The following is a 26,555-nucleotide window of genomic DNA, read 5'->3' on the forward strand; positions in this document are numbered from 1 at the left end:
AAAGTAAATTTTTAAACTAAGTAATGGATTATGAATTTTATAAAAATATTGAATTAACCACACTAATTAAGAACTTTAGTTGGCGTAACTTATATTATGACAATGCTAGCTTCTATATTATTATATACCAAAAGATTTATTTAATTCTTTGTGTTACATTTCTAGTAAACAATACTATATAAAACTTAGTGATTAGTAATAATAGGTAAGATAAAGTATGGTTTAAAGCTTCTATTTATCTTACGAAGAATTGGTTCCATGTTCTGCTCCTTGTATACTTGAGGCGAATTTCTATATTCTACAAGTTAAAAAATATTATTATAGATACATTATTATGAATATGCTCCTGTGGCGTAATTGGATAGCGCACTTGACTACGGATCAAGGGGCTGCAAGTTCAAGTCTTGCCAGGTGCAAATTTTTATCACTCAAAAGCTGACCAATCTACCTTGAAATCTATTCGTTCTGCTGTCAGTACCTCCTCGTCTACGGCTACGGCTGGATCACAACGTTCATCTAAACCAAATCCAATACAGTAACCATACTTGCAGACGCTGTAGCGTAACACACGGATAAACTTTGCTGTATCTGGGCTTACCTTTGTCAGATTCTCATCAACACCAAATAAGGCAATAATCTTGGGTAGGGGATACGAGTTAACCTATCGCTACAATTAAGAAATAGAAGGGAAAAATAACTGCGTTTTAAGCTGATTCATTCGGTTCAATGCTAATGCTATAGCAGATTTAGATAATAACTTCTATGGTTAAAAGTTAACACGAAGCGCATTTTAGCACCTCAATAGACGACCAGTATCAATTATTTATTTTTCTGGGATCTTGTTTATAATATCAACTGAAAACTAACCAGAAGGAGGTAATTGTGCTGTAGTTGGAGAGAAAAATACCAATTATCCATGATGTCTTTCAGTAGCACCACATTTCGAGCATAATAAATCTTTAACTGTAAGTTCTTTACACCACGTACAGTATGCTCTGTTATATGGTTTAAATTTTTAAATGATAAACTCCTTTAATTTATCTTAATTTTGTTAACTCGTATATATTTTAATTATTGCGTCCTTCAATTAAAATTAGAAATAACCAGTTTTTTGTTCATAACTTACCCACTAAATTATAATAAATTCTTCAAAATATACATTCGAATTTTAATTTATAAGAATCATTCTATGAAAATCTGTAATTAATAAATGACTCTACTACTAGGATCCATTATACTCAACTTATGCCTGTAAATAGTATATACAATTTTCTTAAAGTAATAAAAATTTTTTTAATTGGGCCGTTTTTAATACAATTTTATGATCTGATATATTAAACTATTTATTGAGCTTCATATTTGTACGTTGTGCCTACATTATATCTTTTTTAATTTCTAAAACATTAACTAGTTAGAATTGCTCGAGTTTGTCAAAGTTAATACCTTGAAAATACTCAAATTCTTTCAGCATTTTCCAACCTCCTTAAAATCGTGAATATGGATTCTTTTCAAGGCATTTAAGCGTAAAATTACGAAGATTTTCTGGCATAGCATCAAAATACTTCTCTGCATTATCTTTTAATGCAAAATAAGGAAGGCCAGATGCTAATTCAAAAGATATAAGGCCAATTCCATAAATATCAGTCGGGGAAGAATAGTATGCTTTAGCATTTTAAATTTCGGGGGCTTAATACTATTATGTACCGACAAAAGATTATGCCTACGTTTACCTAGGTGTCTAAAGGTTTGACTATCTTCCTGAAGAAAGGCGAGTACGTCTACGCACAAATGGTTCCAATCCTTTTGACATTTCAAATTCGTCATCTGGCATCTTCTTTATAGTTCCAAAATCTGATATTCTGACATGTCCATTTCGATTTATAAGAATATTTTGAGGTTTTACGTCACGATGCGAGAAACCTGCATTATGTATTTAACAGAAACCCTCTACTATTTATGCTATTATTATTTGTATATACTTTGGAGGCAGTTTATTATAGGTTTTTATTATTTGAGATAAGTCCATTGGAGCAAACTCCATAACAATGATTTGATATTATTCATATGTGAATCTATTCAGTGCCTTAATGACAAAATGTAAGTCTCTAAAATAAATAAATGCATTTACTTCAGCTTGAAGTGAGTTTTTGTCCGATTCAGTTTTTAATAACTAAGTATTGATTATTTTCATTGCTACCTCCTAACCATCTGTAATTTTTGTCGCTCTATAAATAACCCCAAATGCTCCGCTACCTATTTCTTCATGAATTCTATATTTGTCTAGCTCAATTGATTACTCACTACCTGATAACCCAGGTATCTGCATTTCAATTAGAAAATAATATATAATAATATATTCATTCGCCTTTTAGTCTGGATCTAATTTAACCAACTCTTTATCTTTAAATCTTCTTTCGATATAAATCTTACAAATACAGGTTATCTCTCATTTATGGTTCCACACTAAGCCATAAAGTATGTAATTCTATATTAGAATCCTCAGATTCTTCAGTTAATTCATATACCCGATAAAATTACGATTGTATAAGATAACATAATCCTACTTATCTAGTGATATTTCTGCGTTCAATAAACCCTTTGATTATAGACTAGATGAGAACTATACTTTCTTAATATTGCAACTACTTATGTCTAACTAAAAATCCAGATGAATTTCTCTATATTATGGAAATACTATTTTTGGTATGGGTAAATTAATTTTTGGACTGAAACTCTCTTACAAACATTTAAATAAATATTGTTGCACTAAATTCAATTTAAAATTTATATTTTTCGATATATCGTCTCCAGTTTTTTCTTATTACTTTTACTGAAAATTATAATTGCAAATTATTACGTAATATATTTATCATTTTAAAATATTTCTATATTATAGAGCACGAAACTTTAATCTACTCAAATTTTTAATTTTTAAGATTCTGGTCCCCTCGATACAAACAAGTAATGACTTGGCAACTTCTTTCTTAATAGCTTAAGTTTCGTTAAACCAAAAACTATTTAATATTTCTAGAAATAAAACTAACGACAGTTGTTTTCTTCTTAAATTTCTAATTCATGCTGAAATACCTATAATTTTTCTATACTACTATACATGCTAAATTCCATATTGTTATTATTTCATTTGCTCTATTTTAAATACGAATCTGTGGTACTATACTTCTTTGAATTAACTTTGATAGTTTTGAAATACTGTCCAATTCTTTTCGCGCTGATTTTCCTCTAAATATTGCCTGAATTTGAACAACAGCAATGAAATGCGAAATAAATTCTCTTCTCGCAAGTGACTTTCTATATTACGTTTAAATTCGTAGTGCTGCACGAATTTACTTAATATTATTCTTATCAAAAAAGTATTAAGTAATATGTTTTTTTAAGATTTAGACTGCGTTTCTAACCAGAATAGATGGTTAATTCATAAGGTTAAGTTGGTATTATTATTAAATGATGAGTGCCGCTAATTTGATATCTTGAGTATAATATTAAGCAGATTTTTATCTGAAATAAGACTGTATAATAATAACTTTTTATATAAATTTTTTTTATCTGTTAGCGATGATAAAATATTATAACTTCCAGGCTGCCCAGTTAACTAAATGGTTATTTTTGTTTACATTAAATTATCTAATGAAGGACTAAATCTTAGTTATTTGGTAAATTTTGTACTCACCAATAATAAATCTTCTTCTATAAAAATTTTAAAGTTTAATCGCAGCAAATTTAAATTAAATAGTAATTTTTAATACAACTTACTTAGGTTATGTTTACAAAATAGGATATGAGTCCACGGAAACGATCTCGACTGTAAATATTTATAATAATTACATCATCTTATATTATTCTGTTGGAGATTAAATATTCTATATCTAATTTAATAAGATATATGAATTAACAGTATTTTATTAGATAACGTCTATATTTTCGGAAGTAATTTATTTTTCAGTAGGTTTTATAATATCTTCTAAAACAAGATTGTCATTTGACGTTTCAATTTGTATCGTTCCTTAAAGAATGAATTTTGATCTATTTTCTTAAAACTTATGTTGTGTTCTTTGATTATCATATTTCTGGTTTGAATGCTGACTATTTGAACAAGAAATTGGCCTAGAATCGATTGATTATAATTTATTTTTACTAGCAGAAACCGACCTACCTAAAATTTACAAAGGTCGTGATAGCTTGAGGTCTTATTTTTCATGATGATTAGTTTCTAACCTAAAAGTTGTAGTAATTTCAGATAGTTAAAGGCGGTCTTTTTTACTCAATGAGTCATTTATATCTTATTCAAATGTAACCTACTTTTAAGAATTAATATAGTCCTGTTTGGTTTTAAGTATTAAAGATTTTTCTTAGGCTTATGATAAAGCTAAAGAATTCTCAATACTGTTAATTGAAAAAGGAATGGTTTCTAACTAAGATTTATTCGCTTATTATTATAATGTTCCTTAGGTTTTAGAATAATGAATAACAATTTCTTCTACATTGTGAACATATTTTTAAATTAAAGTTGTAGCTTTCGTTATTTTAAGTAAAACTATCATATCTTTAAAATAATTTCGATAATGCTATTATAAAATTAGTGAACTATTTTTCATTTATTATAATTTAATAGTCGACAATCTTCCTTACATGAAACGTTAAATTGTTATAATTTATGGAAAATTTGCATTAAATTACTGTAAAACCAACATACTTCTGAACTTACTTTAAATTTGAATAACTTGATGTATATCCTTTATAGAAAAATGTGAACTTAATTATCTGTATGATTTTTATATTAATAATACTGCATCTAAATATTTTACCATTTATTTTTAATCTATTATTTTTAAAATTAATGATTAAATTTTACAGATATGATTTTTTTTAGTTTTAGCTAATTATACAGCCAAGCTACCTCTAAATATCTTTTAAATCATTATTGTTGCCTACTTATTTTAAATAAATTTGGTTCGTAAATTTATTGGGTATACTTTGCAGTTTGCTAAATTAATTATTTCCTTTGGACTAATATAATGTTATTAGCTATATTTAATAAACTCTTTGTTGTAGGGTAGAATTTAATCAAATTTTCTTGATATTGGTTTCGAATCTAATTTTTTGCCTAAAGCATTTGATGTATTATTCTCTTTTAAAGTTTCTGAAAAAGCGACAAATTGGTCAATATATTTTACAAATTATGTTGGTGCAAACTAAAATTTATTAAGCAATTTAATCAGTAGATCTTTTTAGTCTATTAATTTTTACCTTTCTAGCTGCCTAAGTTATAATGGTAGACCATTTAATGATTCTTCATGTTTAAGAACTTTTAATTGAGAACTCATGCTATCTAAAATTGAATTTTCTTTGGTTATATGTAATTACAAATTTTGTAATTATATTATACTTGAAATATTAGATTATTAAATTAATTCCGCAGTGAGGAGAGATAAAGTTTTCTATGGCATTTGCTTTAATCTATTAAGTATAATTGTCTTTTATTCAGGTATGTTAATTTCTTACTATAAAAAAATTTATTTAGCCTACTAATTACGTAAATTTTAAATATCCTAGAATGATATTTTGTTATCGAAGAAGTCATTGCTTAATAAATTATCAAATATTTTATTGGCTTCCTGAATTGTGATTTATTTTGATAATAGATTAGTGGCTGAGTAAAATCGTGGAATAACTGTGTTATATTGATTACTCTTTCTAGATAAATATTTTTCTTCTTTATACTTATAGTGATTATTTCGCTAAATATTTGACCAAGTATCTATTTTACCCTTTTTAAAAGTGTCTTTAAGTTTAAACATAACATAATCAGGTCTTTATACTTGCTTATAAATAGAAGCTTTGGCTGAATTCAATGATAAATATGGATATAGTTATTATTATTAAGCCGGATGCATTGTATTAACTTGCATTAATGAATTTTTCTTAACCATATCAGATTTCAATGGTTAATAAGAAGGGAAAATAGTTCTATTAATAAGTAGCCTTTATGTTTAGTCTATTACAATTTCATAGAATGAATTATTTTATCTAACTAAAGACAAGCACACATCCTCAGAAACTGTTATTTATGGTGCAAAATAAGTATTTCGTCTCAAATATTTATTTTATTATAATTTCAAGCTAATAATTGGCTTCTGTTCACCATTCTATTTAATAATCTATGTCTATCTTTAATCATTATATAATTTTCCAGAATTCTTCTCATAGTCTGCTGTATATAATATTAATCTACCAGAACCCTTCAATTATGAAGGTTTCCTCTCAAATTATAGTCTCTCAATAAGTGAACGAGCAAGCTTATTAATAATCAAACTGCTTTTCTGCATAAATTTATAGTTCCTAAAAGTAAGTAATGTTTTAATCATATTTTAAATGGCTTAAGCTGCTAGGATTTCATGATTTAATTTCCTATTTGATATTTACATTTAAAATGCTGACTTTACAATATATGCACTTTTAACTCCTAGTTAACATACATTAAGCATTTTAAAATCCTTATAAAATCGCTAAATATAAATACTGCTCATCTTCAGATCCAAATACTAATTTCTCTGATAATTCATTTTGTAAAATTAACAAATTTTTAAAGCTCCATTTTATAGCTTTGAATAGTTCATTCTGGCTTAAAATCCTTTATATAAGGTTCCAATTTTTAAAATCGCGCGTTTTTTCATATTGAATTATGAGAACCTTAAATAACCATTAATAAATTTTTAAATACAAATTAATTATTTAATTGAATTTTTGTATCGTACAATCGCACTATTCATATAATAAAACTTTTATATCATAATAGAACTTTCAACTAGTGGAACCAATTCCTTTTTAGTATTTCTCTAACGTATTAAATCCTGTAGTTTACATACTAACATCGTTTTATTTTGATTCATTTTCTTTTAGATTTTGGTGTAAAATGCGATTTAAATGATCAAAATTTTACAAATTTTGTGAACGAGAATTTTACGTGAAGTTAATCCTCTATACTGCTTCTAAATAGTCAAAACAGCATTAAAGGATGCTGCTTTCAATTTTTACGCAAAAATACGCTTGAAAAAAACCTATAGAATTAAAATCTTTTAAAGTTTATTATTATATCTTTATTAATATATTAATGTTCTAGCGAATTACTGAATTCGCAATATCTAATATTAGATAATTTAAAGCCTAGTTTTTCGCTATTTTTTAATTAAATTTTTTGTGTTTCTATAGAAACCTTATAGCATAATGGCGGCGGATTTTTCTTGATCCAGCTACGTCCCAAACTATAAATTTTAACTGCTGATGTCAAAGTCATCGATTTGGCCCAACTGCTTAAAAAGTTTTGACAGGTGCTAATTTCCGTGTTTTGGTACCTTTTGGCTTTAATTAATGATGTCTTCAAAGGGTTGAATCAGCCTCTCATATTTGAATTGACAAATAATTAATGCACTTTTCTGATCAAAACTAACAGAAAAATCTGGAGATTTTCGCTTCAAATGTTCCAGCTCGTGACGCTAAAGAAGCTGACTTCTGGATCGAAAATTTTAAGTTTTTAATTGCAAAATAGGGGACTGGTCCACCTGAAAATTCTAATTAACGAGCGTACTGGCGCGCGCCACGGGAACCAATTTACCGCCCTGGTATGTTCTGCCGCTTCGGAATAGCTTATCGTCGCTACTTACCTTCATTTCGTTCTAAAACGGCGTTTTAAGAAGATTTTAGGCCGATTTTTTGTAGTACTTGTTGGAATTAGACCTTGGGGGGTGCGGTTTTAACTTGGGTACCTGTGTAGAATCAGCTAAATCGTCTAAATTTTTGAATTTTAGCTTGTCAATCTAGTTCAAATCGCCGTATTTTTGCACCATAAAGTCATTTAAACGTTTATATTTGCCGTTTTCGATGTAACCTTTAAAGTCTTTGAAAAGGCGACGGGCTAAATCTTCTGCTAGCTGAAGTTATCGGAATGCCCAAGCAATAATAGGCTGTTCAAAAATATTTTCGTCTGATTTAAAGTATTTAATAGAATTTTAAAGACACTCATCAAAGTAATTATACCAAATGAAAACTGAGTCATTCGACGTTTTCAGACCACAAAAAATAAGACCTAATAAATGCGAAAGAATAACCTTGCATAATGGTACTTTGTTACCTTTAAACATAAAATCAAACTAGTTTGGTAAATATGTGAAAGCTTGCAATGCTAGTTTAGCATGCGGGAGAGCCTCTTTATATCGATAAGCGTATTGATAAGCATATGCTAAATTTATGTTTAAAGATAACCCCTCATCAAGTCCTTTGGGGTCAAATTAATATGCTTCTTCTAGAGTTAACAGAGTAGGCTCTGGTTTTTTAAGATAATTAAAGGCTTATGCTTTGATTATCATTAGTTACTGAATTAAAGGTTTGGTAAGCGGAATCTTACATTTAGTAGTGAATAAAGTCAAATGGTTAAACAGAAAAATTGCATTCTCTGGTTATTTCTTTGAAAGCCGTGATAAATCAATTATTGCCGCATGCAAAAACTGCAATACAACATGTTAAGTTTACTTACAATGCTAATAGTGAGTTATCAATTTTAACATTGCCTTGGAAATATATTTGTATACTAGTTCATCTGTTTGCTTGTCTTAAAAATTGCTATAAAACGATAATAGGCTTTTTGTTATCTTAATAATGTCTTCAGCTTCTCCAAATTATTTCATCTACTGTATTATTTCCTATTTTGTCTCTATTTAGAGATCTGAATAGTAAATATATGGGGAACCAAAAAACCATGGTTTTGATAATGCTTTCATTTGAAATTTTTGAGATAATATATAATAATATAATAATAATCATTCAGTCGCTACAAAATAAAATACAGATTGTAGATCATCTAAATCTTTGGAAAGGTGGAACTCGCCATGCATAGTATCGCACATTTGATTTAATGCCGTATAATCAGTATCGCCGAATGCAACTACGTGCAAATCCATATCTTCCTCTAATTACTTATAAACGATCTCAGATTTTTCCGAATCGTATTTAACATCCCCATCGGTAAAAACAATGCAAATTTGCTCATAACTCAGTGCTTTCATATCACCTTTATACTACACCTTGCTGCAAGCTATGATTCCACTCAAAATGTCTGATTAACCAGCAACTTGAATATTATTAATTTTCTAAAATATTAGCTGAATATTCTAAACTTTATCGAGCAAAATAGTAGCCTCCGAGTTAAAAATGATCAGACTAAAAATATCGTCCACATAGTTTTGCCTATTTCTCAGATAAAGGATTATCCGGTCTATTACGGCCCCGAACAGATTCCGCCATTCGTTCTTGAAATTCACAGGTTCGTACAGGTTTTTCATGCACGAATTCATGCTCCCAGACGCATCGACCACAAATACCGTGTGACGCTTCGATTTAAACTAGAACTTCAACGGCGTAAAACAGTCCAATTCGAGGTTTTTGACGGTCTTCGACACCGTCCCATACCGAACCCGTTTGACTACGCCCTGTAAATTCGGTGTCAGGCGCAGACAAACCTCGTAGCTGCGCTTCTCGCGCGGCAGTTCCTTGTCGAGTTAGTCCAGTGACAGATGGAAGCCGCCGATCGGGTCAGACGACCCCTTGTAGACGTGGAATTCACCGTATTCCTCAATCTCAGCAGCCTCAAACTAGTGAATCACTATATCCACGAAATCGTCTTTCTGGTGCGATGGCAGCGCCGCAATATAGTTGATCACGAAGTCCTCGGCGTTGTCTGCGAAGTAATCCCCAGGCTTGATGAGGATTTTGCATGCGTTCACGACAAATGTCTTTCCGTTTTGCTCCAGGAACGTTAATTCGATGTTCCTGATATCAATTTTGGAGTCGAACTGAACAAGTGTCTCTACGCCGAAAAAGTGCGCGCTCTGTGTACCCTAGATCTTGATGTCATTGATGTCGTCCTGACAGTAGCCAAGACAGCAGAATACTTTACCGTATTTTGCGATTTTTACGTCCTTGGAGTTTTTGAAAACTGCGGTATTACCACCTATCGCCATAGTAATTTTGCTTATTTTCACACTAGGGACACCGTTTTTGACCTCGATTTTCTCAGGGTTTCCGACAGAAATCGTGTTCCCGATGTCTATAATAGTGTGGTAGAACTGCTAGTTTTTGCAGTCGATGATGCTAATTTTGGTTCCATTCTTTGCCTCGAGCTTTTCGAGCGCAAAAAGGTAGTAAACTAGACCTTTTTCTTGCTCTTTCATGGAGACTTTTAGTTCGTCTACCTGACTACCGAAGGCGAAGTTGAAAACCTTCAGTATTGCTGCTTTCTACTTTTCTGAGCAATTTTAATTTTAAATAAGGTAAATTTATGTGTTTTAGTAGTTGTAGTCTTTGACTTTTAGTACATTTATAAAGTATCTTTTAATTTCTTTTGATAGAACTCTAAAATACGCTAACAGGACATAATAGAATGGATAGTTTCGCTTATTTGTTGGACAAACAATAAGTGGTAGATTAGGGAATTGGATCATATCGTCTGTGCTTGCAAAAAGTGCTTTTAATATATTTTTAAAGACAATTATATTATCCTATTTATATGAGTGATGATGAGTCTTTTTATTATTTAATAGAAGATATGAATAATCTGCGTTTATTTAGTCGACTGCTGAGTTATTCATGTCACAATACAAATCAGAACTTATAACTGAGTCGTCAAATGTCTTAGTTTGAAGCCATGGATTGCAAATTAATGATTTAGTTTTTATAATTACTTTTGTATTACTGGATCCTAGATCAATATAAATTTATCTTTAACTTTGTAGCATGTTAAAAAATGAAATAAAGAGAACAATTTTTAATATAATATCAATACTATTTAATTTCTCTTTAATATTTATATTTTAGAATTGATCAATACGGATCTGATCATAATTATACAGTATAAATATAAATTTAATGCAACTAAAATTTACTGTTAAATATGCTTAAAGAATATTTGAAATAATAATATATATAATTATTATATATAATATATATTAAATTTATTTCCTTCCATTTTTCCGCTTAAATGTCAAAACCTGTTTCGTGTAAAGACGCAATTAAGTTATATGCACAGAAAGTAACTGACGAGCTTAGAAAAGATAATCCAGAAGCACCTGAAGCTAAACCCGAAGAGCTTAAAGAAGTTTTACTTTATTACTAGTATCCTCCTATGGATAAAATGGATGCATCTCTTTAGACTCTGAAGGAATGTGAAAAACTTTCTCTTTCGTCTAATAATATAGATAAAATAACGGGTATTTCAAATCTTCCTCACCTTAAAATACTCTCACTTGGCCGTAATGCAATCAAAAAGATCGAGGGGTTAGATGGAGTTAAAGATACTTTATAATAGCTTTGGATATCTCATAATTTAATTGAAAAATTACACCCTCTTTTAACTCTTAAAAATTTACAAGTCCTTTATATGGCTTGTAATAATATCAACTCTTGGGGTGAAATTGAAAGGTTGTCCGAATTACCTAACTTATAAGAAATCTCATTTATTGGAAATCCTTTACAGATTAGTACTGCTGATTGGAGAAAGTAGGTCTTCAAGAGACTTCCAAACTTAAAAAAGTTAGATGGAGTACCTCCTAGTGATGAGGATTTGGCAGGATGAAGTGAGATGAAAACTATTATATATATTATACACTATTTTTAATATTCATTTTTACTAATGCCGTCATGGAAAGAAGTACGCGAGAAAGAAAAATAAGCCAATTTATAGAGAAAATCGGATAGAAGAGAGGTTCAACTTTAGTAGATGACTACAGAATAGCTAGAGATCTACGATGAAGCACATAGGATTTTTAAAATAGAAAAAATAAACGAATAAAGAGCAGAAAAATAAATATAAAAATCAAGAGCTCAACAGGCAAAACCTCTTATTATTGATTTAGCTTATTATGAACTCATGAAGCCTGCTGAAATTAAGTCACTCCATCAATAAATTATGTTTTGTTACTCGATTTCTCTTAAGTCACTTAATCCACTGAAAATGAGTTTATATAATTATAAAGAATAAGTTCTAGAGATGTAAAAAGTCCATGGTTTCGATGATTGGATAATTGATAAGACCGATACTACTCTCGATGAGTAGATTAAAGGTTTGCGTGAAAACGGGAAGGATGTACCGTATATTTACCTCTCCGGGGATGCTGAAACCGAGATTTCCAGCTTTGATGTTTCAAAAATTTATATTATCGGTGGATTAGTGGATAGAAATAGGCATAAAAATGCTGCCTTGAACAGAGCGAATGAGCTCGGAATACCGTCTGTGAAGATTAACTTGAAGTAGTTCGCGCAGCTAAAAAGTAGCTAAATTATAGCAGTCAATCATATCTTTGAGATGATGACGAAGCTCAATGAGAATGGTGATTTGAAGGAAGCTGTTTTAGAAGTATTGCCAGGGAGGAAAGTTTAGAAAGCAAAGTGATAGTAGGAATATTAAGAAGCATTATTTTAGATTAGTATTAAAAGTCAAATATTTATAAGCTATGAATAAACGTTTATTAAAAATAATATTATATGTTTACTATAATGGAAAATTGGTTTTATTTTTTCATAATGACAAAATTTGCACCTGGCAAGACTTGAACTTGCAGCCCCTTGATCCGTAGTCAAGTGCGCTATCCAATTACGCCACAGGAGCATGGTAACGATAAGTGTATGGCACCTAGTGTGGGCATTAGCTGGCCGGCCAGGTTTAACGCTGTGGTGGCAGCGAGCGGCGCCTGCCCGGAAAGTGGCAGCATCCTGACAGCGCAGCAGGGTATTGCATGGCGTGGGCAGAGTCAACATAGTAGAAAACTAGGTGATTTGTTTATATTAAAATTGTGATTACTTAGTTAAAAAATAAATTTAGTAAAATTATACAATTTATATGATTAAGCAAATGCTATGATAGAAATTGATTTTACAGGTGAATAAAATTAGTTATAGTCTTCTAAACCGAAATTTTAGGATATCCAGACGCTCATTATTTCCTTCTTCAGCAGCGTGGCCGAGCTGTTTATATTCCTGGTCATCATTACCAAGAGAAAGCTCAGACTAAAATTGGAGAGCTGGTTCACTCTCACCAAGAGTATCCATTCCTACTTCGTGGTGCAGATCCTGTTCTCGTTCATCTAGGGCCCGCAGGACATCTTCCCCTCGCCTGGCACCACCGTACTTCCCAATGTGTTCTACACCACCTACAACACCGCGCTATCCTATCTGCTGATAGCTGGATGGATCTGCAACACAGTAGCTTACCTGCTATACATGGTTGCCGCGGCGAACAGGAAGACGCAGTACAAGGCCGCAAAGAAGGCTGGGGCCGAGTCTGAGGTCATCCAGCTGTACTGAGGTATGTTTTCACTTAGGAACTGCGCAAGGGTTTCCAGGTATCACGCTAGAGGCGAAATATGACTACGTGATCCCGACAACAGCGCCCGCAGAAATTTCATGGCACCCTGCATCTTTGCTGGCCTGGCTGCGCAACTCATGCCGCCCTCCTATATCGTACGCTGCCCTGCACTCGTCCACAATTTCCATCTGCCACCTGCCCACGCTATGCAATACCCTGCTGCGCTGCCAGGATGCTGCCACTTTCCGGGCAGGCGCCGCTCGCTGCCACCACAGCGTTAAACCTGGCCGGCCAGCTAATGCCCACACTAGGTGCCATACACTTATCGTTACCATGCTCCTGTGGCGTAATTGGATAGCGCACTTGACTACGGATCAAGGGGCTGCAAGTTCAAGTCTTGCCAGGTGCAAATTTTTCATCCGAGGATATGGTCTATCTAATAATAATGAGATGCAGTATTTACGCTTCTAGATGATATAGAGTCCTACATATCGATTCTTCGCTGTCCCTGAGTACAAGAGTCTCTAGTCATCCTATATAGGTAGTAAACACAGAGTGGTTCTAGTTTGTCAAAAACCAAAGAACACGCCGTTTAAAATGTCCAGTGTACTCCCTATAAAATCACTTTTAATATGAAACATATTTTGTCAATAATTTATTAAAATATGTTTGACCGCATATAAAAATAACTCCCATGTATTTTAAGAAGCTAATTATATGATAATACTAGATATATTATCATCAGGATTATTTATACAGATATCCATAAGACATTATAAGGTTAAAACCTTATCAGATATATCTCTAAGATATACATAGGATGCTATACCAATACATGCAGATATAATTTTTTATCTTTAATAACTCATTTAAGATTATGTATAAACAGCAGCCTTTTGGTATGGTATTAATGATTAGTAAATATTTTCTACAACATTGAGCTTATACTTAATTTTTTCTTCATCTACTAAAAATGAGATATTTGCAGTACAAATAGCTCGAAAATCTAAATAATATGCAGATGATTTATATTTTAAAACTGCAATACAAGCTAGTTTAAGCCTAAATATAGGGCCACCAATAATCATAATTGATGCTAAATTCTATGGAAGTTGGTCAAATAAATTAACTAATGAACTATACTAAAGCTACATTATAGGGTCAAGGGCATTTTTTGGTGTTGAAAAAAGATTATATGTACGATCTTATTAAGAATCCACTTATGGTAATGATGGATATTCTAATAGATTTAATAATCCTTATGACTCTTCTTAAATATCTTAAAGTTTATTTTTATTCAATTTTTGAATAATAATATTAAAAAAAGCTTTTGGATTTAATTACGAAACATCAGTAATTTTGCCTTAATCTTATAATGTTGAAAAATCGTCGTCGATATATCTGTAACCTTAAGTTAACTATAAACTTGATTTTGCAGAAAATGATTTCTATATAACGATTTTTTTATTAATATTGTTAGGTTAAATAATATTAGATGATTATGAGCTAGAGTCAGTAAAGACATCTAATTTTCCTGCTTCCGAATTAAGTTATATATCTTAAGGAGAAATAAGACCAGATTCAAAATTTGTAAAAGAAATTCTGGAAAAAGGTTGATTTTAATCTTTTAAAGTAGAATAAACTTCAGTTTCTGGATTCTAAGTCATGATATTGGTTGGAGCAGTGAACATATCGTTACTAGGGTTCTAAGTCATGATATTGGTTGGAGCAGTGAACATATCGTTACCAGGGTTCTAAGTCATGATATTGGTTGGAGCAGTGAACATATCGTTACCAGGGTTCTAAGTCATGATATTGGTTGGAGCAGTGAACATATCGTTACCAGGGTTCTAAGTCATGATATTGGTTGGAGCAGTGAACATATCGTTACCAGGGTTCTAAGTCATGATATTGGTTGGAGCAGTGAACATATCGTTACCAGGGTTCTAAGTCATGATATTGGTTGGAGCAGTGAACATATCGTTACCAGGGTTCTAAGTCATGATATTGGTTGGAGCAGTGAACATATCGTTACCAGGGTTCTAAGTCATGATATTGGTTGGAGCAGTGAACATATCGTTACCAGGGTTCTAAGTCATGATATTGGTTGGAGCAGTGAACATATCGTTACCAGGGTTCTAAGTCATGATATTGGTTGGAGCAGTGAACATATCGTTACCAGGGTTCTAAGTCATGATATTGGTTGGAGCAGTGAACATATCGTTACCAGGGTTCTAAGTCATGATATTGGTTGGAGCAGTGAACATATCGTTACCAGGGTTCTAAGTCATGATATTGGTTGGAGCAGTGAACATATCGTTACCAGGGTTCTAAACGGATATTGGAATCTCACATATTGATACATTTTCACTTACTGCTTCTGTATTTAGAGGTGGAAAATAGTTGGTATATTAACTAGATTCAGTTATGTTCTCATTTGATTAAATGTTCTCTAAGAATTAATTATAATAGCTTACAAGTTATTATTAGTAATCATTACCTGATAAATCCTCAGAAATATTATGAATAACTGCTGAGGTTAATTCTGGGGTATCCTCATAATCGCATACATCATTATTAGTAGTATTTAAATAAGGAACAATTGGTGGATCACAAATATTCTATTGTTGATTTTTGGTATTAATTTATAGAGATGATTCCTCAAAATTTGTTATTTTTGGTGTGATATCTGGCACAGTAAATTATGGCTCAATAATATTATATACTTAACTATTAAGCTAAGATTCAAATTATGGCTATGTTGTAAAAGTAGTTAATGGATAATTAACATGATGTATTATTTCCCTATATGAGTTAAATGTATCTGATACAAAAGATTAGACTGACACAATATCATTACCACATGAATTGTACTAATCTGAATATACTGATGCTATATCATTTTATGCCTATTTATAATAAAATTCTGGTATAATAGATTAGTTGTCTAAGTTTTATATTTTTTATTATCTTAAATCTTTTTAGACTAGCTCCCATAAATCTACTGGGGTTGCAGCATTATTTTCTAAATTTACATTTAATGTTTTAATAGGCTACATATCTATAACTTCTTCCTATTGATTTAATTCCGACTCTAATTTCTATAATAACTTGTCCAAATTTTTGCTTTTGCTAATTAAATGCTATTATGCATAAAAATCATCCATCATAAATGTTTATAGGTCAAACTGTTAGATTAATTATATACTATTTTACAACAATTCATCAAAAGAAATATCAGATTAATACTAAAATAATAATAATAAATAATATTTACTACATTTATCATCATCCAGTAAAAAATTATCTAGCTAATCAATAGTAACATATCTAACACCGGAACTCCTCTTAGTTTATTCACTAATGACACAATAACCTACCAATGTTTTGATTTCACAGCTGATTTCCATAATCTCAAAGACATTCTAAGCATTAACATTAAGTATAAATAGATCATATTTATTTTCTTTATACATAAAAGATTATTTTTCAAATTATAATTATGATTGTTGTATGTTCAAAGATGGTGGGTTTATCAAATAGAATTCTTTGTAGTGAAATACTGGTTCATCTTGGATAACCTACTACCTAATTTTTACCTCTAATTATGGTACTCTGCGCTGAAATTCTAACATTCTCAGTAAAATTAATGCCACAGTGCGCTCTTCCTACCTTCTAGAGAAAAAGCGGCAAACAAAAATTATTACAATGAAGCTAAATCCTAAAAACATACTTAAGGCAAATTCTGAAGATAAAGTAGACAAAACAGAAAATTAGATATCAATTTGCTGTATTTTAAGGTCATTTTAATCATAAACTATCAAAGAAGTATTGAGTTTCTTCATTTTTTGTACTGTGAACTGAATCTCGCATGCATCTTAAATATAAGGTAGTATTCTAAATGTGAACTGCATTCCCGGGATTTTAACTTGATATCTTAAACAAAATTGCGTCAAATTCTCCAGTTTATTAGGGCGGAAGTCGAATTCTATGAACTTGTCAAGCTCTGAGAAGTCTAGAATAATAGTGAATTAGTTTAGTAAATTCGATGAAAGTTGGAGCTCGCCGGTGAATTATGGTAATAAAACAACTGCTATCATGCAGTTCAACATTTTGGAGTGGAGAGTATACTACATAGAATATATAGTAGTCACTGTGTAACAATCACTATTCTTAAGTAATTAATAAAATATTAGATAGGTTTTATTACTAGAAATAAACAATTGCTTGCAAACTAAATAATATATATAAACTAGTTTATAGGTTATTTTTAATTTTTTTCACAATTGATACAATTTTATTAATATTGTTATATAATAGTTTATAATTATTTTGGAAATCAATAGAAATGCTAGCCTTAATTTTATAAGATACACTATCTTGTCTATAAGAAGTTTATATTGCTACTAATGGAGATTAGTGGATTACAAATTTAAACTGGACTACTACAACAGATTATTGTGATTTTTATGGTGTTACTTGTGAAGATAATAAAATATAAATAAAGCGTTTTGAATTGGTTATGAATAATTTGAATGGTGTTTTACCAGATTGCTTACAAGATGTAGATATTTATGAGTATTACTTACCAGGTAATAATATTTTGGGGCCTCTTCCAAATGTATCTGATTATACATAAAGATTGGATTTACGTATTAATAATATTTCAAGTCTTCCTAAAAATTGGTGTCATACCACTAGAAATGGAATTTATATATCATAAAATAGTAATCTTAATGGTAAGACGGTTGACTCTTGTGTATTTAATACTTTTAGCGTTGATTTTGAAGCATTAAACATAACTTCCTCTGGTTAAGTGGAGTTCAATGGAGTTGGTTTTATTGTAAGTGGAAATCATTTAGAAAATTTAGAAGTAAATTTTACTAATATCGAAAAGTGCCAAGTTTTGAGGGCATTAAACTCCGGTGTCAAAAGTATAAATATAATTAACCTATCAATAGCTGAAAAAATGACTGAGCTTAAAATTGGGAATACAAAAATTCAGATTACAGGGAAATACCCAGTCTGGGCTTTGTCAATCGATGTAAGTAATGCAATAGATGAAAGAGTTTTTAATTTTAAAAATTTACATAAAAATATTACAATGTATGCGGCAAAAAATAGTAAAAAATGTGGTATGGTCCCGTCAGTTTAAGAATATGAAGCATATATTAAAACAAATAAAAATATTCTTCTTGATTTGTCTGAAAATAATTTTTTCTGCAGAAACGATGCAGAACATATATTTGACTGCTAGTTTGCAGTTATTAAAAGTGGAAAGCGCAAAAATAATTCTACTGTTGAACTTAGTTTTGAATTAGAAAACGAAGTTTCTATAGAAATCATTTTTTCTGACATTAAAGTAGCAGCTAATATTAATGGAGAAGTTTAAGTATTTGAAATAAATACTGCAGTTTAAAATAATAACTCCTACACCCTTGAGATCAGCATCTCAGATACCGTATCATTCACCAAACTGCACGAAAATTTCGCTATTCTCTATGATAATATTCAAATATCAACCGGTGATTTAACACTACCCCAATAAATCTCAGATGCTTTGAATATAAAGTCAGACAAAAAATTCACTGAAATTTCACATTCTTTTTGGTAGTTCAAAAAGTAGCCTAAAGCATTTACTTTTGGTATTACAGCAATGTCACACTGCCCAGATTACAGTACGTTTATCAGATACTCAGTAATACCGTTCTAGAAGCAATATCCTGAGATATTCAAGCATTTCAGCTACTAATACATTGCTATGTCCTCTCCTTATTATAACGAGTATTTGAACGCCACCTCAATGCACGGATAAGTAGAAGTCTTTGATGATTCGGTTCTTCTCTGTGCAAATTAGGTACTAGATGATTAGATTTATCTTACTTTTACAGAGTGCTTTGTAACAAATTCGTACCACATTCAGGATTGCATGGACTTAGTTTTAAGTGGATCTGAAAAGAATGAAATTCTGATGTGTACATCCGATGAGAGCTATAAGCTTATTAACGAACAGTTTGATCTCAATGATAAAATTTTAAACAGCAGAAATTGTCCTACTATGTACATTGGACTTAACGATTTTTCATAGTTTGACGTTTCCTAAAACTCTCTTCCAAAACCTTTTGAAATTAGAGATTTTATTTGTGACTTTATCAGTAAAAATGTAAAGGATAAAGTTCCAGAATGCGAATGAGAATTTTTAACCATCACTATAACTAAAATTAATTATTCACTTATATAGTTATTCAAGTAGATTTAACGTTATTTATGCATATCCCTCACCTTAATCGGATAGCAACTAAAGTGTTTCTTCAAAATTATTTGCTAATAAATAAACACTTAATGCTTCATTTTTACTATCTAAAAGTCTATTTATAATTTTTCCAGAAAACATTCGTTTCTGAATATTTGAACTAAGTAACCCGGACCCTAAAATTGCAAAATCCACATCAGAATCGCATTATATGCATAAAAATATACATTTTAATTCATTTTATGACAGTTTTGACCTCAGTTAAATCTTATTTATTAATAACTAACTGTTTTATTAATCCTACATTACTAATACTTCAACAACACTGTCTGATAAATATTTAGTTTTGGCTAGTTTTAACACACATTTCACAGGACTATCAAATACGAAAAATGGAATCAGACACTCTACGAAACGACAGCTTTACTTCTAGCAATCTGCTTAGTATTTTGGGAGCATATGTGAGATGTTGTAAATTAATTTATGCTCAATAACTCGAAAAAATAAAAGTAAAAATGAATTACCTTCGAATGTTAAAGCTAAATTTGCAGAAAAACGAGCTATTGGACCTAGAAGTTATTGAACATTTCTATAAAATTGATTAGTTTCTTTTTAGATGCTCAAAACTTGAGAAATAAATGTAGTAATATCTGTAATAAAAGGATAAACAATATCAGGTATATCAGCTGCCACATCAGCTAGGATCTAAAACAAACATTTTAATAGATCTTCTGGCCAACTTTAAATTTTAGCCATTCCGTAATGTAAAAATGGTGAAATTTCTGCATAGGAAACAATATTCGAGGAAGTGTGATTACGCAGCTGCTTCATAAACAGCAGGCAATGAACATCAGACTCTTATTCCACAATTTGTTAAATAATAATTTATATCGGAGATGTTTAATTTATTAAAATTACAGGAATATTTCGGGCTATACATAATCGCTGAAACGAGAGCATTAAATTTTTACCTAGTATTAAAAATTCACTTCTATATATATTTTACTATAATAGCTTGAAAATGCTAATTTTTACTCCCCAGCTTACGTAGCCCTTCATTATCCAGCTGAATAAACTCCATAACTACCCAAAGATCATAATAAAAAACTCTAATGTCGTGTTTCAGCCATCTCCAACATAGAAAATTATCGATCTAGCACAAATCAAAACCACGCTATTTTAGGAACTCAAAAGCGCCCTTAACGCGCTCCTAACGCCATATGACGATCAGATAATCATAATTTCTGACCTCTGCGACCCCATTTTTCTGCAAATTATTCAGCTTTTCGACCTACCTTTCAATTTCACGATTTTTGCACTCCAAAAGCCCTGGATTTCGATCAGCCGCCTAGACGCACTAACACTAACCCAATCCATCGCCGCCATCCTCCACAAAAATATCGCCCTAATTTTCACTTTTTCAACCTCTCCCGCTCCGCTTCACTTCATTTTCCAAAATTTTGAATTTTTGCAGATCTTCAGCTACCACAAAATCTCGTCTCTGGCATTCTCGGACGTCAAAACGACCCCAGAAAACGCAGTCCGGAACGCGCTCAAACAGCTCAAAACACGTGTCTGCGACTTCAACTTGCGCGGTTTCTAGGTGCTAATCAGCAAAAAAACACCTCTAAAACTGGCAGATTTGAAGCTTTTGAGCCCAAATTTCGACGTTTTGACGTCGGAATTTGAAAGTGGAATGGTGATTTTAACCTGCTAGAGCGATTTAGAAAAGGAGCTTTTCGAGTTTCTGAGCGAAATGGTCAAATTGAGCGTCATTGGAGGGTTTTGCAAGAGCAATTTGCTGATAGAACAGTGCTGTAAAATGCTGAAAAATTGGTTTTGAGGGAGTGGAAAATCGAAATTCATTTACCTTTCAAGTATAGGATTTATGCTTTTTTGCGTTCAATTCGGCTGAGAATATCTAGATAAGAAGCTTTTCCAGAGCGCGAGAGGAATTTTTGTGGATTTTCGTAGGCCTGCACTAGAAGTTTGATGAGGTCGTTGCTGAGCTCTTTTAGATCCTGACAGAGACTTTCTACTATGTTTTCCGCTATTATTTGGGGTCTGGTTATCGTTTGGTCTCGTTACTGTACGATTTCTTGCAGTTGGGTAGTGTTTTATTGAATTTGTTGATTTATAGTGTTTTGGTCCTCCATTTGTTTCTTAAGCTCGTAAACGGAAGCTTCTAGGTCCTAATACGAAGTTTGTAGTCTTTAAACCTCGATTCTGGCCTATTCAGCTGCTTTCGCTTCTGCGCGTAACGTGCTTTACTGTTTTTATATTCTAATTTGGCCTTCTGTATCGATAGAGTGAATTTCTTCTTCGATTTTTTGATTTTTTCTTCTCATGAACTTAATTTCGTCTTCAAAAGCGTCAGTTTGTTTTACAATTAGTTATAATGCTGTTTATAACTAGGATTTATCGTTTTATGATAGTTCATTCGCCTAACGTTCTAACGCACCGTTGGCCATTGTGAGTTTTGTTAATCTTTTTTCGTATTTATCACATTATTGGTAATTTTTCTAAGTTTAGTCTTCAACTTTGGTAATATCTTGTTCTAACTTCCTTATTTAGGCAAGCAAACGGTTTACTTCGTCATGTTCGTTTAGTGTCATAATGAAATTTTATAGTTTTAGAGTTATACATAGGGTAATATAATAATTAAATATATTCCACTCCATTTTTAATGACCCTAATTGATGAACTTCAGAAAACAGGCCAATATAATCTATCATTTATTTTATAGGAAATATGCCCGACATAAATTTAAACATAGATACCAGACCCACAAAATCTTCCGTTACTCAATATTCCGCGTTTGTCAAATTCTCCACAAATTTAAGCAAACAAAGCACCTATAATCATATCATAACGTTTTGAAATACCACCTTTTGCCAGTTTTGACGATATATTCACATATAACTCGAATATTCTAGTCCTCATAAACTCCCAAACAGCTAATCCGGTACTCGTTATATTTTCACAAAATATTCCTTATCCACTACCATTAAAAATGTAATTCATCCTTTCTAGTTAAATTAAGAACTCTGATATGATATTCCATTCCAATTAAGGAGTTCTCACATTATCTTTAAAATCGCTTGTACAACGTTAGTTCGACTTCAACAATTCACAAACTGCCTCCTTTTCAAATGCTAACGATATATTGATTTTTGGACCAACAATTTTATCTATCCGTTAAGGTGTAAAGTAAGGCTTCGCTCAGTAAGTTTTATCTGCAAAACCGTTTGGAAGTGGCTGTATTTGCACCGTAGGAAATCAGTTAATTTACATGGTCGAGTCTAATATGATCATAAATCTTCCATTCACTGGAAGTAATCTAAGTGTAAATGGTCAGTTTGTAGCTATTTAAGGAGATGGTGTTTTCTGTATTTATAAAGAAAATAACAATATAATTGAAATGGAAAATTAATGTCGAATTGAAATTGAGGTTAGAAAGTTCAATGTCGATTCCGAGGGGAAAGTATGGTTTTTGGGTTAAAACGGGTAGTTTGGGGTAATTCACCAGGGGAAAGTAATCGCTGTGTAGGAGGGTGTGCATGATTTCTGTCTTAACGAGGAGGAAATTGTTTTCAGTGTAATTGGCTAGAAAGGAGTTGAAATTTAACGAGGTTACATAGAGTGAGGATGGAGTTACTTATATATTGTTAGTTTTAGCATATATATATATATATATATATAAAAGTATAATCTCATCGAATTAAATACATAATATTTAAAATACCATAAGTTATATTAAAATTTATATTTCCTATTGTATACTTATATAAGATATAAATATTATTTTATAAATATAATAGCATAATGTGCATATAAATATCATAAATTTACAATAAGGACAATACTATTAAAATATTTCATATAAAAATAATAGAAGAAGTATTTGCTAAACATAAATATATAATTGAGTTTTATTTAAATGAATTAAAATATTATTATTACTCAATGAATTTCAATATTAGTTTAATAATCTAATAGTAGAAATAAAATATAGTGAAGTCAAAATAGAAATCAAATTAGTATAATTCTATAATAATAGATAATATTTATATTTGTTAATTTAATTTAAAATGTATAAAATGAAATATAAAAGTAAACAAATGGTTCTAAGCTTAGGTAGGTCGTCTTTGTATACTGAAGGCTTTGTGTTGCCTATTCCTGTTATTTTCAAACCTCCATTATCTTTAAAATCTAATGATTAATGTTTATGTGACTTTATAAATAAAAATGATAAATTATTTTTTAAAAATTAATCTAAAAATATATGTGATGATTCATTCTTTTTATCTGAGAGTGAATTAGAAAAATAATGAAGCATATAAGTATCAGTAATAGCTATGATAGTTGCGAGTAAATGATAAAAATAAAACAATAACTAAGTTTAATTATATTTCCAAATTTATTTTATCATAATAATTATGTAAATTAATTGAGAATTTTATACCATAACAAGCATCATTTGAAGTATAACATAACAGTAATATTCCGAATTATATCTATAATTTCTTAATAAATAGAATTTGCATAACTTTACCTAAGTCAGTAAGAACATAACTCTATTTTTTAATGATTATTACCAATATGATATTGACCTGATTGATATCAACATAAAGGTATATAGTAGTCTGATATACATAATTATGATTAATTTCTTAATATTGATTAACAAACACTGTTTTTTTTCATTCATATTAAAAATTCATTTATATTTTTTACTAATTTTCATATTGAACAATGTTTAATAAGAAATAATGAATGTATTATTTATATTATTAATTCTATAATCACTGTTATTAGTGTTAGATATATGTTATAAATTTATATGAACTTCTCATACTTTAAGAAAATATTAATCTCTAAAATTAAACCTATATTTTAAAATTATAAGTATGAGTATTTCCCAACAATATATCTCCATAAAAGACTAAAATAAAATTTACGAAGAGATTTTATTAAATATTTATTTAATTTTTAAAATCATATCATAAATAAGCACGGTTTAGTAATATTTATAGTAGATGTTAATTTTTATATATATTATATAAATTATTTACTTAAATACCTATATATATTTTCCAATCTTAAAAATACTAACTAGAAAAATTAAGTAGATGTGTAAAATTAAACAGTTTAAAAACATTAACAAATTTATATATAATAATTAAGAGAATACTATAAAATATTCTAAAAAACATATTAATATTTATAATATATGTATATGCTGGAAACATAAAATGAAAGAAAGTAATATTGGAAAATTGCTTATCACAGCGATTAAGAACAATAAAATCAAGCAAAATTCTAAGTAAATTATTCAGGAAATGTAAATATTTCTTAAAAATATAAAAAATACTAACAAATCAATAGCATCTAATTATAAATATTTTCCTTAATATTTCAATGATATGAAGCATATGAGTTCTGAGTGTATTTTATTTACAAAGAAAGAAATAACTATTTCTTAATATTAGTTATAAGAGCTTCTCACGGCATATAACTTTTGTGATATGCTATATGGTGTTACTAATCCAACAAATAAAGATAAACGATAAATAAACCCTCTTAAGATGTCACTTATTGAAGATAATCAATTTTAAAAGTTCATAATATCTAATTTGCAGCCATTTAATGTACATCAGTTAATTAAACATAATTTTCATTAGTCAGACTTCTATAGCCCTGTTTTTATATGTTTTACAATGCTTAATAAGATTTATATTATAATAAGAGGTACATTTTCATTAAAAGATGTATTTGCTGATATGTTTGCCACAATAGAAGAAATCAATGGATATAATTTGCATAAAGGATTTGGTTTATCAGCTTTATTTCTTTACAATAATCTTATAAATATAGTTAAAAATTAAGATGTCGTAATAATAGGTCATAGTTATGGAGCTGCAATAGCAGCAATTTTATCAATTTTCATAAAAAATGATGTTAAATCTTTGTCTACTATAGGATTTGGTTGTCCACCTTGTTTACCAATTAATTTGATAGACTAATTATCTATGACTACAGTGTTATATGAAAATGATCCAGTACCATTTATGTCAGTTAGATGCTTAGAAGGATTAGATAAAAGGCTATGTTCAGTGGCATAAAAACAAAAGTTTACTAAATAAGAAAGAGAAACCAAACCAGAAGACATGTTAATACCTGGTACAATTTATCATGCTTTTAAAATTAGTGGTGAAATTCAGTGGTTTTAAACTAGAACTTAAGAGTATTCAGAATTAATTTTAAAGGGAATTATTAAAAATTGGAAAAATCATCTTGATTATTTTGATGTTTTAAGAGTAGTAGCTTAAGAAGGTAGTAAGCTTTTAGATTGCCAATCAGAAATTGATGATGAGGACAGTATTATTTAAAATATTTTAGAGTTATGAGTTATTTAATAATATATATTATTTTATATACCAGATTTGTCAAATTTTTGATCTTTGTATATATGGTTATTTAATATGGTCTGCATTCCTCTATTTTAAAATGGAAGCTGATCGGCTTGAATAGTCTGGTAAGTATTTACTTTCAATGGTTACATTTTTATTATGCTATGGCTACCTTTCATCTCCAAATCTTTATTCTTTCTTCTATGGTATCTTTACGATCATATTTATTTCAAAGACTAATATTTTCATTCATATTTTAATAATTATGGGAGCAGTAGGTGTTCCAATATCTTTTTATTTTTTAGAAGACGACTATGTAATGCTTAACATGCTCACATATTTCCCATATCCTCAAGAAAAATATATCTATTAAATCCTCGCATCGGTCGTTCTTACTTGGTCATTGTTTATTTTCTTCTATGTTCTCTACTTTTAGAGCCAGAAAAACAGCGATACTGTACAAGGTCTGGGAACTGTATTCAGAGAACTAAGAAACTAGCAGCTTCAGTGATAAATTCTA

The 26,555-nt window shown here is 30.2% G+C and overlaps 16 protein-coding genes and 3 non-coding genes across 19 annotated transcripts; 10 read left to right on the top strand and 9 right to left on the bottom strand. All coding sequences in view use genetic code 6, as the record gives it.

Annotated features, from left to right (window-relative positions):
• Positions 1 to 342: 342 nt before the first annotated feature.
• SS50377_t20077 lies at positions 343 to 416 on the top strand. The gene has a single exon. It is a non-coding gene; the product is annotated as a tRNA-Arg (tRNA).
• Positions 417 to 424: 8 nt separating this feature from the next.
• Positions 425 to 2,326, bottom strand: SS50377_25327 (Kinase, AGC PDK1; the record flags this gene model as incomplete). Its single annotated transcript, XM_067909159.1, has 1 exon — positions 425 to 2,326. One exon carries the CDS (start codon positions 2,324 to 2,326, stop codon positions 425 to 427), a length of 1,902 nt encoding a protein of 633 aa, XP_067763980.1.
• A 31-nt stretch (positions 2,327 to 2,357) lies between these two features.
• Positions 2,358 to 8,792, bottom strand: SS50377_25328 (Abnormal spindle-like microcephaly-associated protein-like protein; the record flags this gene model as incomplete). Its single annotated transcript, XM_067909160.1, has 1 exon — positions 2,358 to 8,792. The coding sequence occupies one exon, from the start codon at positions 8,790 to 8,792 to the stop codon at positions 2,358 to 2,360; it is 6,435 nt and encodes a 2,144-aa protein (XP_067763981.1).
• A 39-nt stretch (positions 8,793 to 8,831) lies between these two features.
• Positions 8,832 to 10,805, bottom strand: SS50377_25329 (Von Willebrand factor type A domain-containing protein; the record flags this gene model as incomplete). The annotated part of the gene is made up of 1 exon (XM_067909161.1): positions 8,832 to 10,805. The coding sequence occupies one exon, from the start codon at positions 10,803 to 10,805 to the stop codon at positions 8,832 to 8,834; it is 1,974 nt and encodes a 657-aa protein (XP_067763982.1).
• Positions 10,806 to 11,047: 242 nt separating this feature from the next.
• SS50377_25330 (Dynein light chain) lies at positions 11,048 to 11,641 on the top strand (the record flags this gene model as incomplete). The annotated part of the gene is made up of 1 exon (XM_067909162.1): positions 11,048 to 11,641. The coding sequence occupies one exon, from the start codon at positions 11,048 to 11,050 to the stop codon at positions 11,639 to 11,641; it is 594 nt and encodes a 197-aa protein (XP_067763983.1).
• A 57-nt stretch (positions 11,642 to 11,698) lies between these two features.
• Positions 11,699 to 12,457, top strand: SS50377_25331 (tRNA (guanine9-N1)-methyltransferase; the record flags this gene model as incomplete). The annotated part of the gene is made up of 1 exon (XM_067909163.1): positions 11,699 to 12,457. One exon carries the CDS (start codon positions 11,699 to 11,701, stop codon positions 12,455 to 12,457), a length of 759 nt encoding a protein of 252 aa, XP_067763984.1.
• Positions 12,458 to 12,599: 142 nt separating this feature from the next.
• SS50377_t20080 lies at positions 12,600 to 12,673 on the bottom strand. The gene has a single exon. It is a non-coding gene; the product is annotated as a tRNA-Arg (tRNA).
• A 248-nt stretch (positions 12,674 to 12,921) lies between these two features.
• On the top strand, positions 12,922 to 13,368 carry SS50377_25332 (Transmembrane domain-containing protein; the record flags this gene model as incomplete). Its single annotated transcript, XM_067909164.1, has 1 exon — positions 12,922 to 13,368. One exon carries the CDS (start codon positions 12,922 to 12,924, stop codon positions 13,366 to 13,368), a length of 447 nt encoding a protein of 148 aa, XP_067763985.1.
• A 9-nt stretch (positions 13,369 to 13,377) lies between these two features.
• Positions 13,378 to 13,704, bottom strand: SS50377_25333 (uncharacterized protein; the record flags this gene model as incomplete). Its single annotated transcript, XM_067909165.1, has 1 exon — positions 13,378 to 13,704. The coding sequence occupies one exon, from the start codon at positions 13,702 to 13,704 to the stop codon at positions 13,378 to 13,380; it is 327 nt and encodes a 108-aa protein (XP_067763986.1).
• On the top strand, positions 13,705 to 13,778 carry SS50377_t20078. Its single transcript has one exon. It is a non-coding gene; the product is annotated as a tRNA-Arg (tRNA).
• Positions 13,779 to 14,016: 238 nt separating this feature from the next.
• Positions 14,017 to 17,481, bottom strand: SS50377_25334 (uncharacterized protein; the record flags this gene model as incomplete). Its single annotated transcript, XM_067909166.1, has 1 exon — positions 14,017 to 17,481. One exon carries the CDS (start codon positions 17,479 to 17,481, stop codon positions 14,017 to 14,019), a length of 3,465 nt encoding a protein of 1,154 aa, XP_067763987.1.
• Positions 17,482 to 17,717: 236 nt separating this feature from the next.
• SS50377_25335 (uncharacterized protein) lies at positions 17,718 to 19,562 on the top strand (the record flags this gene model as incomplete). The annotated part of the gene is made up of 1 exon (XM_067909167.1): positions 17,718 to 19,562. One exon carries the CDS (start codon positions 17,718 to 17,720, stop codon positions 19,560 to 19,562), a length of 1,845 nt encoding a protein of 614 aa, XP_067763988.1.
• A 36-nt stretch (positions 19,563 to 19,598) lies between these two features.
• On the bottom strand, positions 19,599 to 20,582 carry SS50377_25336 (uncharacterized protein; the record flags this gene model as incomplete). The annotated part of the gene is made up of 1 exon (XM_067909168.1): positions 19,599 to 20,582. The coding sequence occupies one exon, from the start codon at positions 20,580 to 20,582 to the stop codon at positions 19,599 to 19,601; it is 984 nt and encodes a 327-aa protein (XP_067763989.1).
• A 61-nt stretch (positions 20,583 to 20,643) lies between these two features.
• SS50377_25337 (uncharacterized protein) lies at positions 20,644 to 21,465 on the top strand (the record flags this gene model as incomplete). Its single annotated transcript, XM_067909169.1, has 1 exon — positions 20,644 to 21,465. The coding sequence occupies one exon, from the start codon at positions 20,644 to 20,646 to the stop codon at positions 21,463 to 21,465; it is 822 nt and encodes a 273-aa protein (XP_067763990.1).
• A 19-nt stretch (positions 21,466 to 21,484) lies between these two features.
• SS50377_25338 (uncharacterized protein) lies at positions 21,485 to 22,237 on the bottom strand (the record flags this gene model as incomplete). Its single annotated transcript, XM_067909170.1, has 1 exon — positions 21,485 to 22,237. The coding sequence occupies one exon, from the start codon at positions 22,235 to 22,237 to the stop codon at positions 21,485 to 21,487; it is 753 nt and encodes a 250-aa protein (XP_067763991.1).
• Positions 22,238 to 22,328: 91 nt separating this feature from the next.
• On the bottom strand, positions 22,329 to 22,646 carry SS50377_25339 (uncharacterized protein; the record flags this gene model as incomplete). Its single annotated transcript, XM_067909171.1, has 1 exon — positions 22,329 to 22,646. One exon carries the CDS (start codon positions 22,644 to 22,646, stop codon positions 22,329 to 22,331), a length of 318 nt encoding a protein of 105 aa, XP_067763992.1.
• A 28-nt stretch (positions 22,647 to 22,674) lies between these two features.
• On the top strand, positions 22,675 to 23,268 carry SS50377_25340 (uncharacterized protein; the record flags this gene model as incomplete). Its single annotated transcript, XM_067909172.1, has 1 exon — positions 22,675 to 23,268. The coding sequence occupies one exon, from the start codon at positions 22,675 to 22,677 to the stop codon at positions 23,266 to 23,268; it is 594 nt and encodes a 197-aa protein (XP_067763993.1).
• Positions 23,269 to 24,877: 1,609 nt separating this feature from the next.
• Positions 24,878 to 26,032, top strand: SS50377_25341 (Lipase class 3 family protein; the record flags this gene model as incomplete). The annotated part of the gene is made up of 1 exon (XM_067909173.1): positions 24,878 to 26,032. One exon carries the CDS (start codon positions 24,878 to 24,880, stop codon positions 26,030 to 26,032), a length of 1,155 nt encoding a protein of 384 aa, XP_067763994.1.
• A 100-nt stretch (positions 26,033 to 26,132) lies between these two features.
• SS50377_25342 (Transmembrane domain-containing protein) lies at positions 26,133 to 26,546 on the top strand (the record flags this gene model as incomplete). The annotated part of the gene is made up of 1 exon (XM_067909174.1): positions 26,133 to 26,546. The coding sequence occupies one exon, from the start codon at positions 26,133 to 26,135 to the stop codon at positions 26,544 to 26,546; it is 414 nt and encodes a 137-aa protein (XP_067763995.1).
• Between the last annotated feature and the right edge of the window lie 9 nt (positions 26,547 to 26,555).

The sequence above is a fragment of the Spironucleus salmonicida genome, chromosome 5, assembly GCF_000497125.1.
Source record: "Spironucleus salmonicida strain ATCC 50377 chromosome 5, whole genome shotgun sequence".
Lineage (NCBI taxonomy): Eukaryota > Fornicata > Diplomonadida > Hexamitidae > Spironucleus > Spironucleus salmonicida.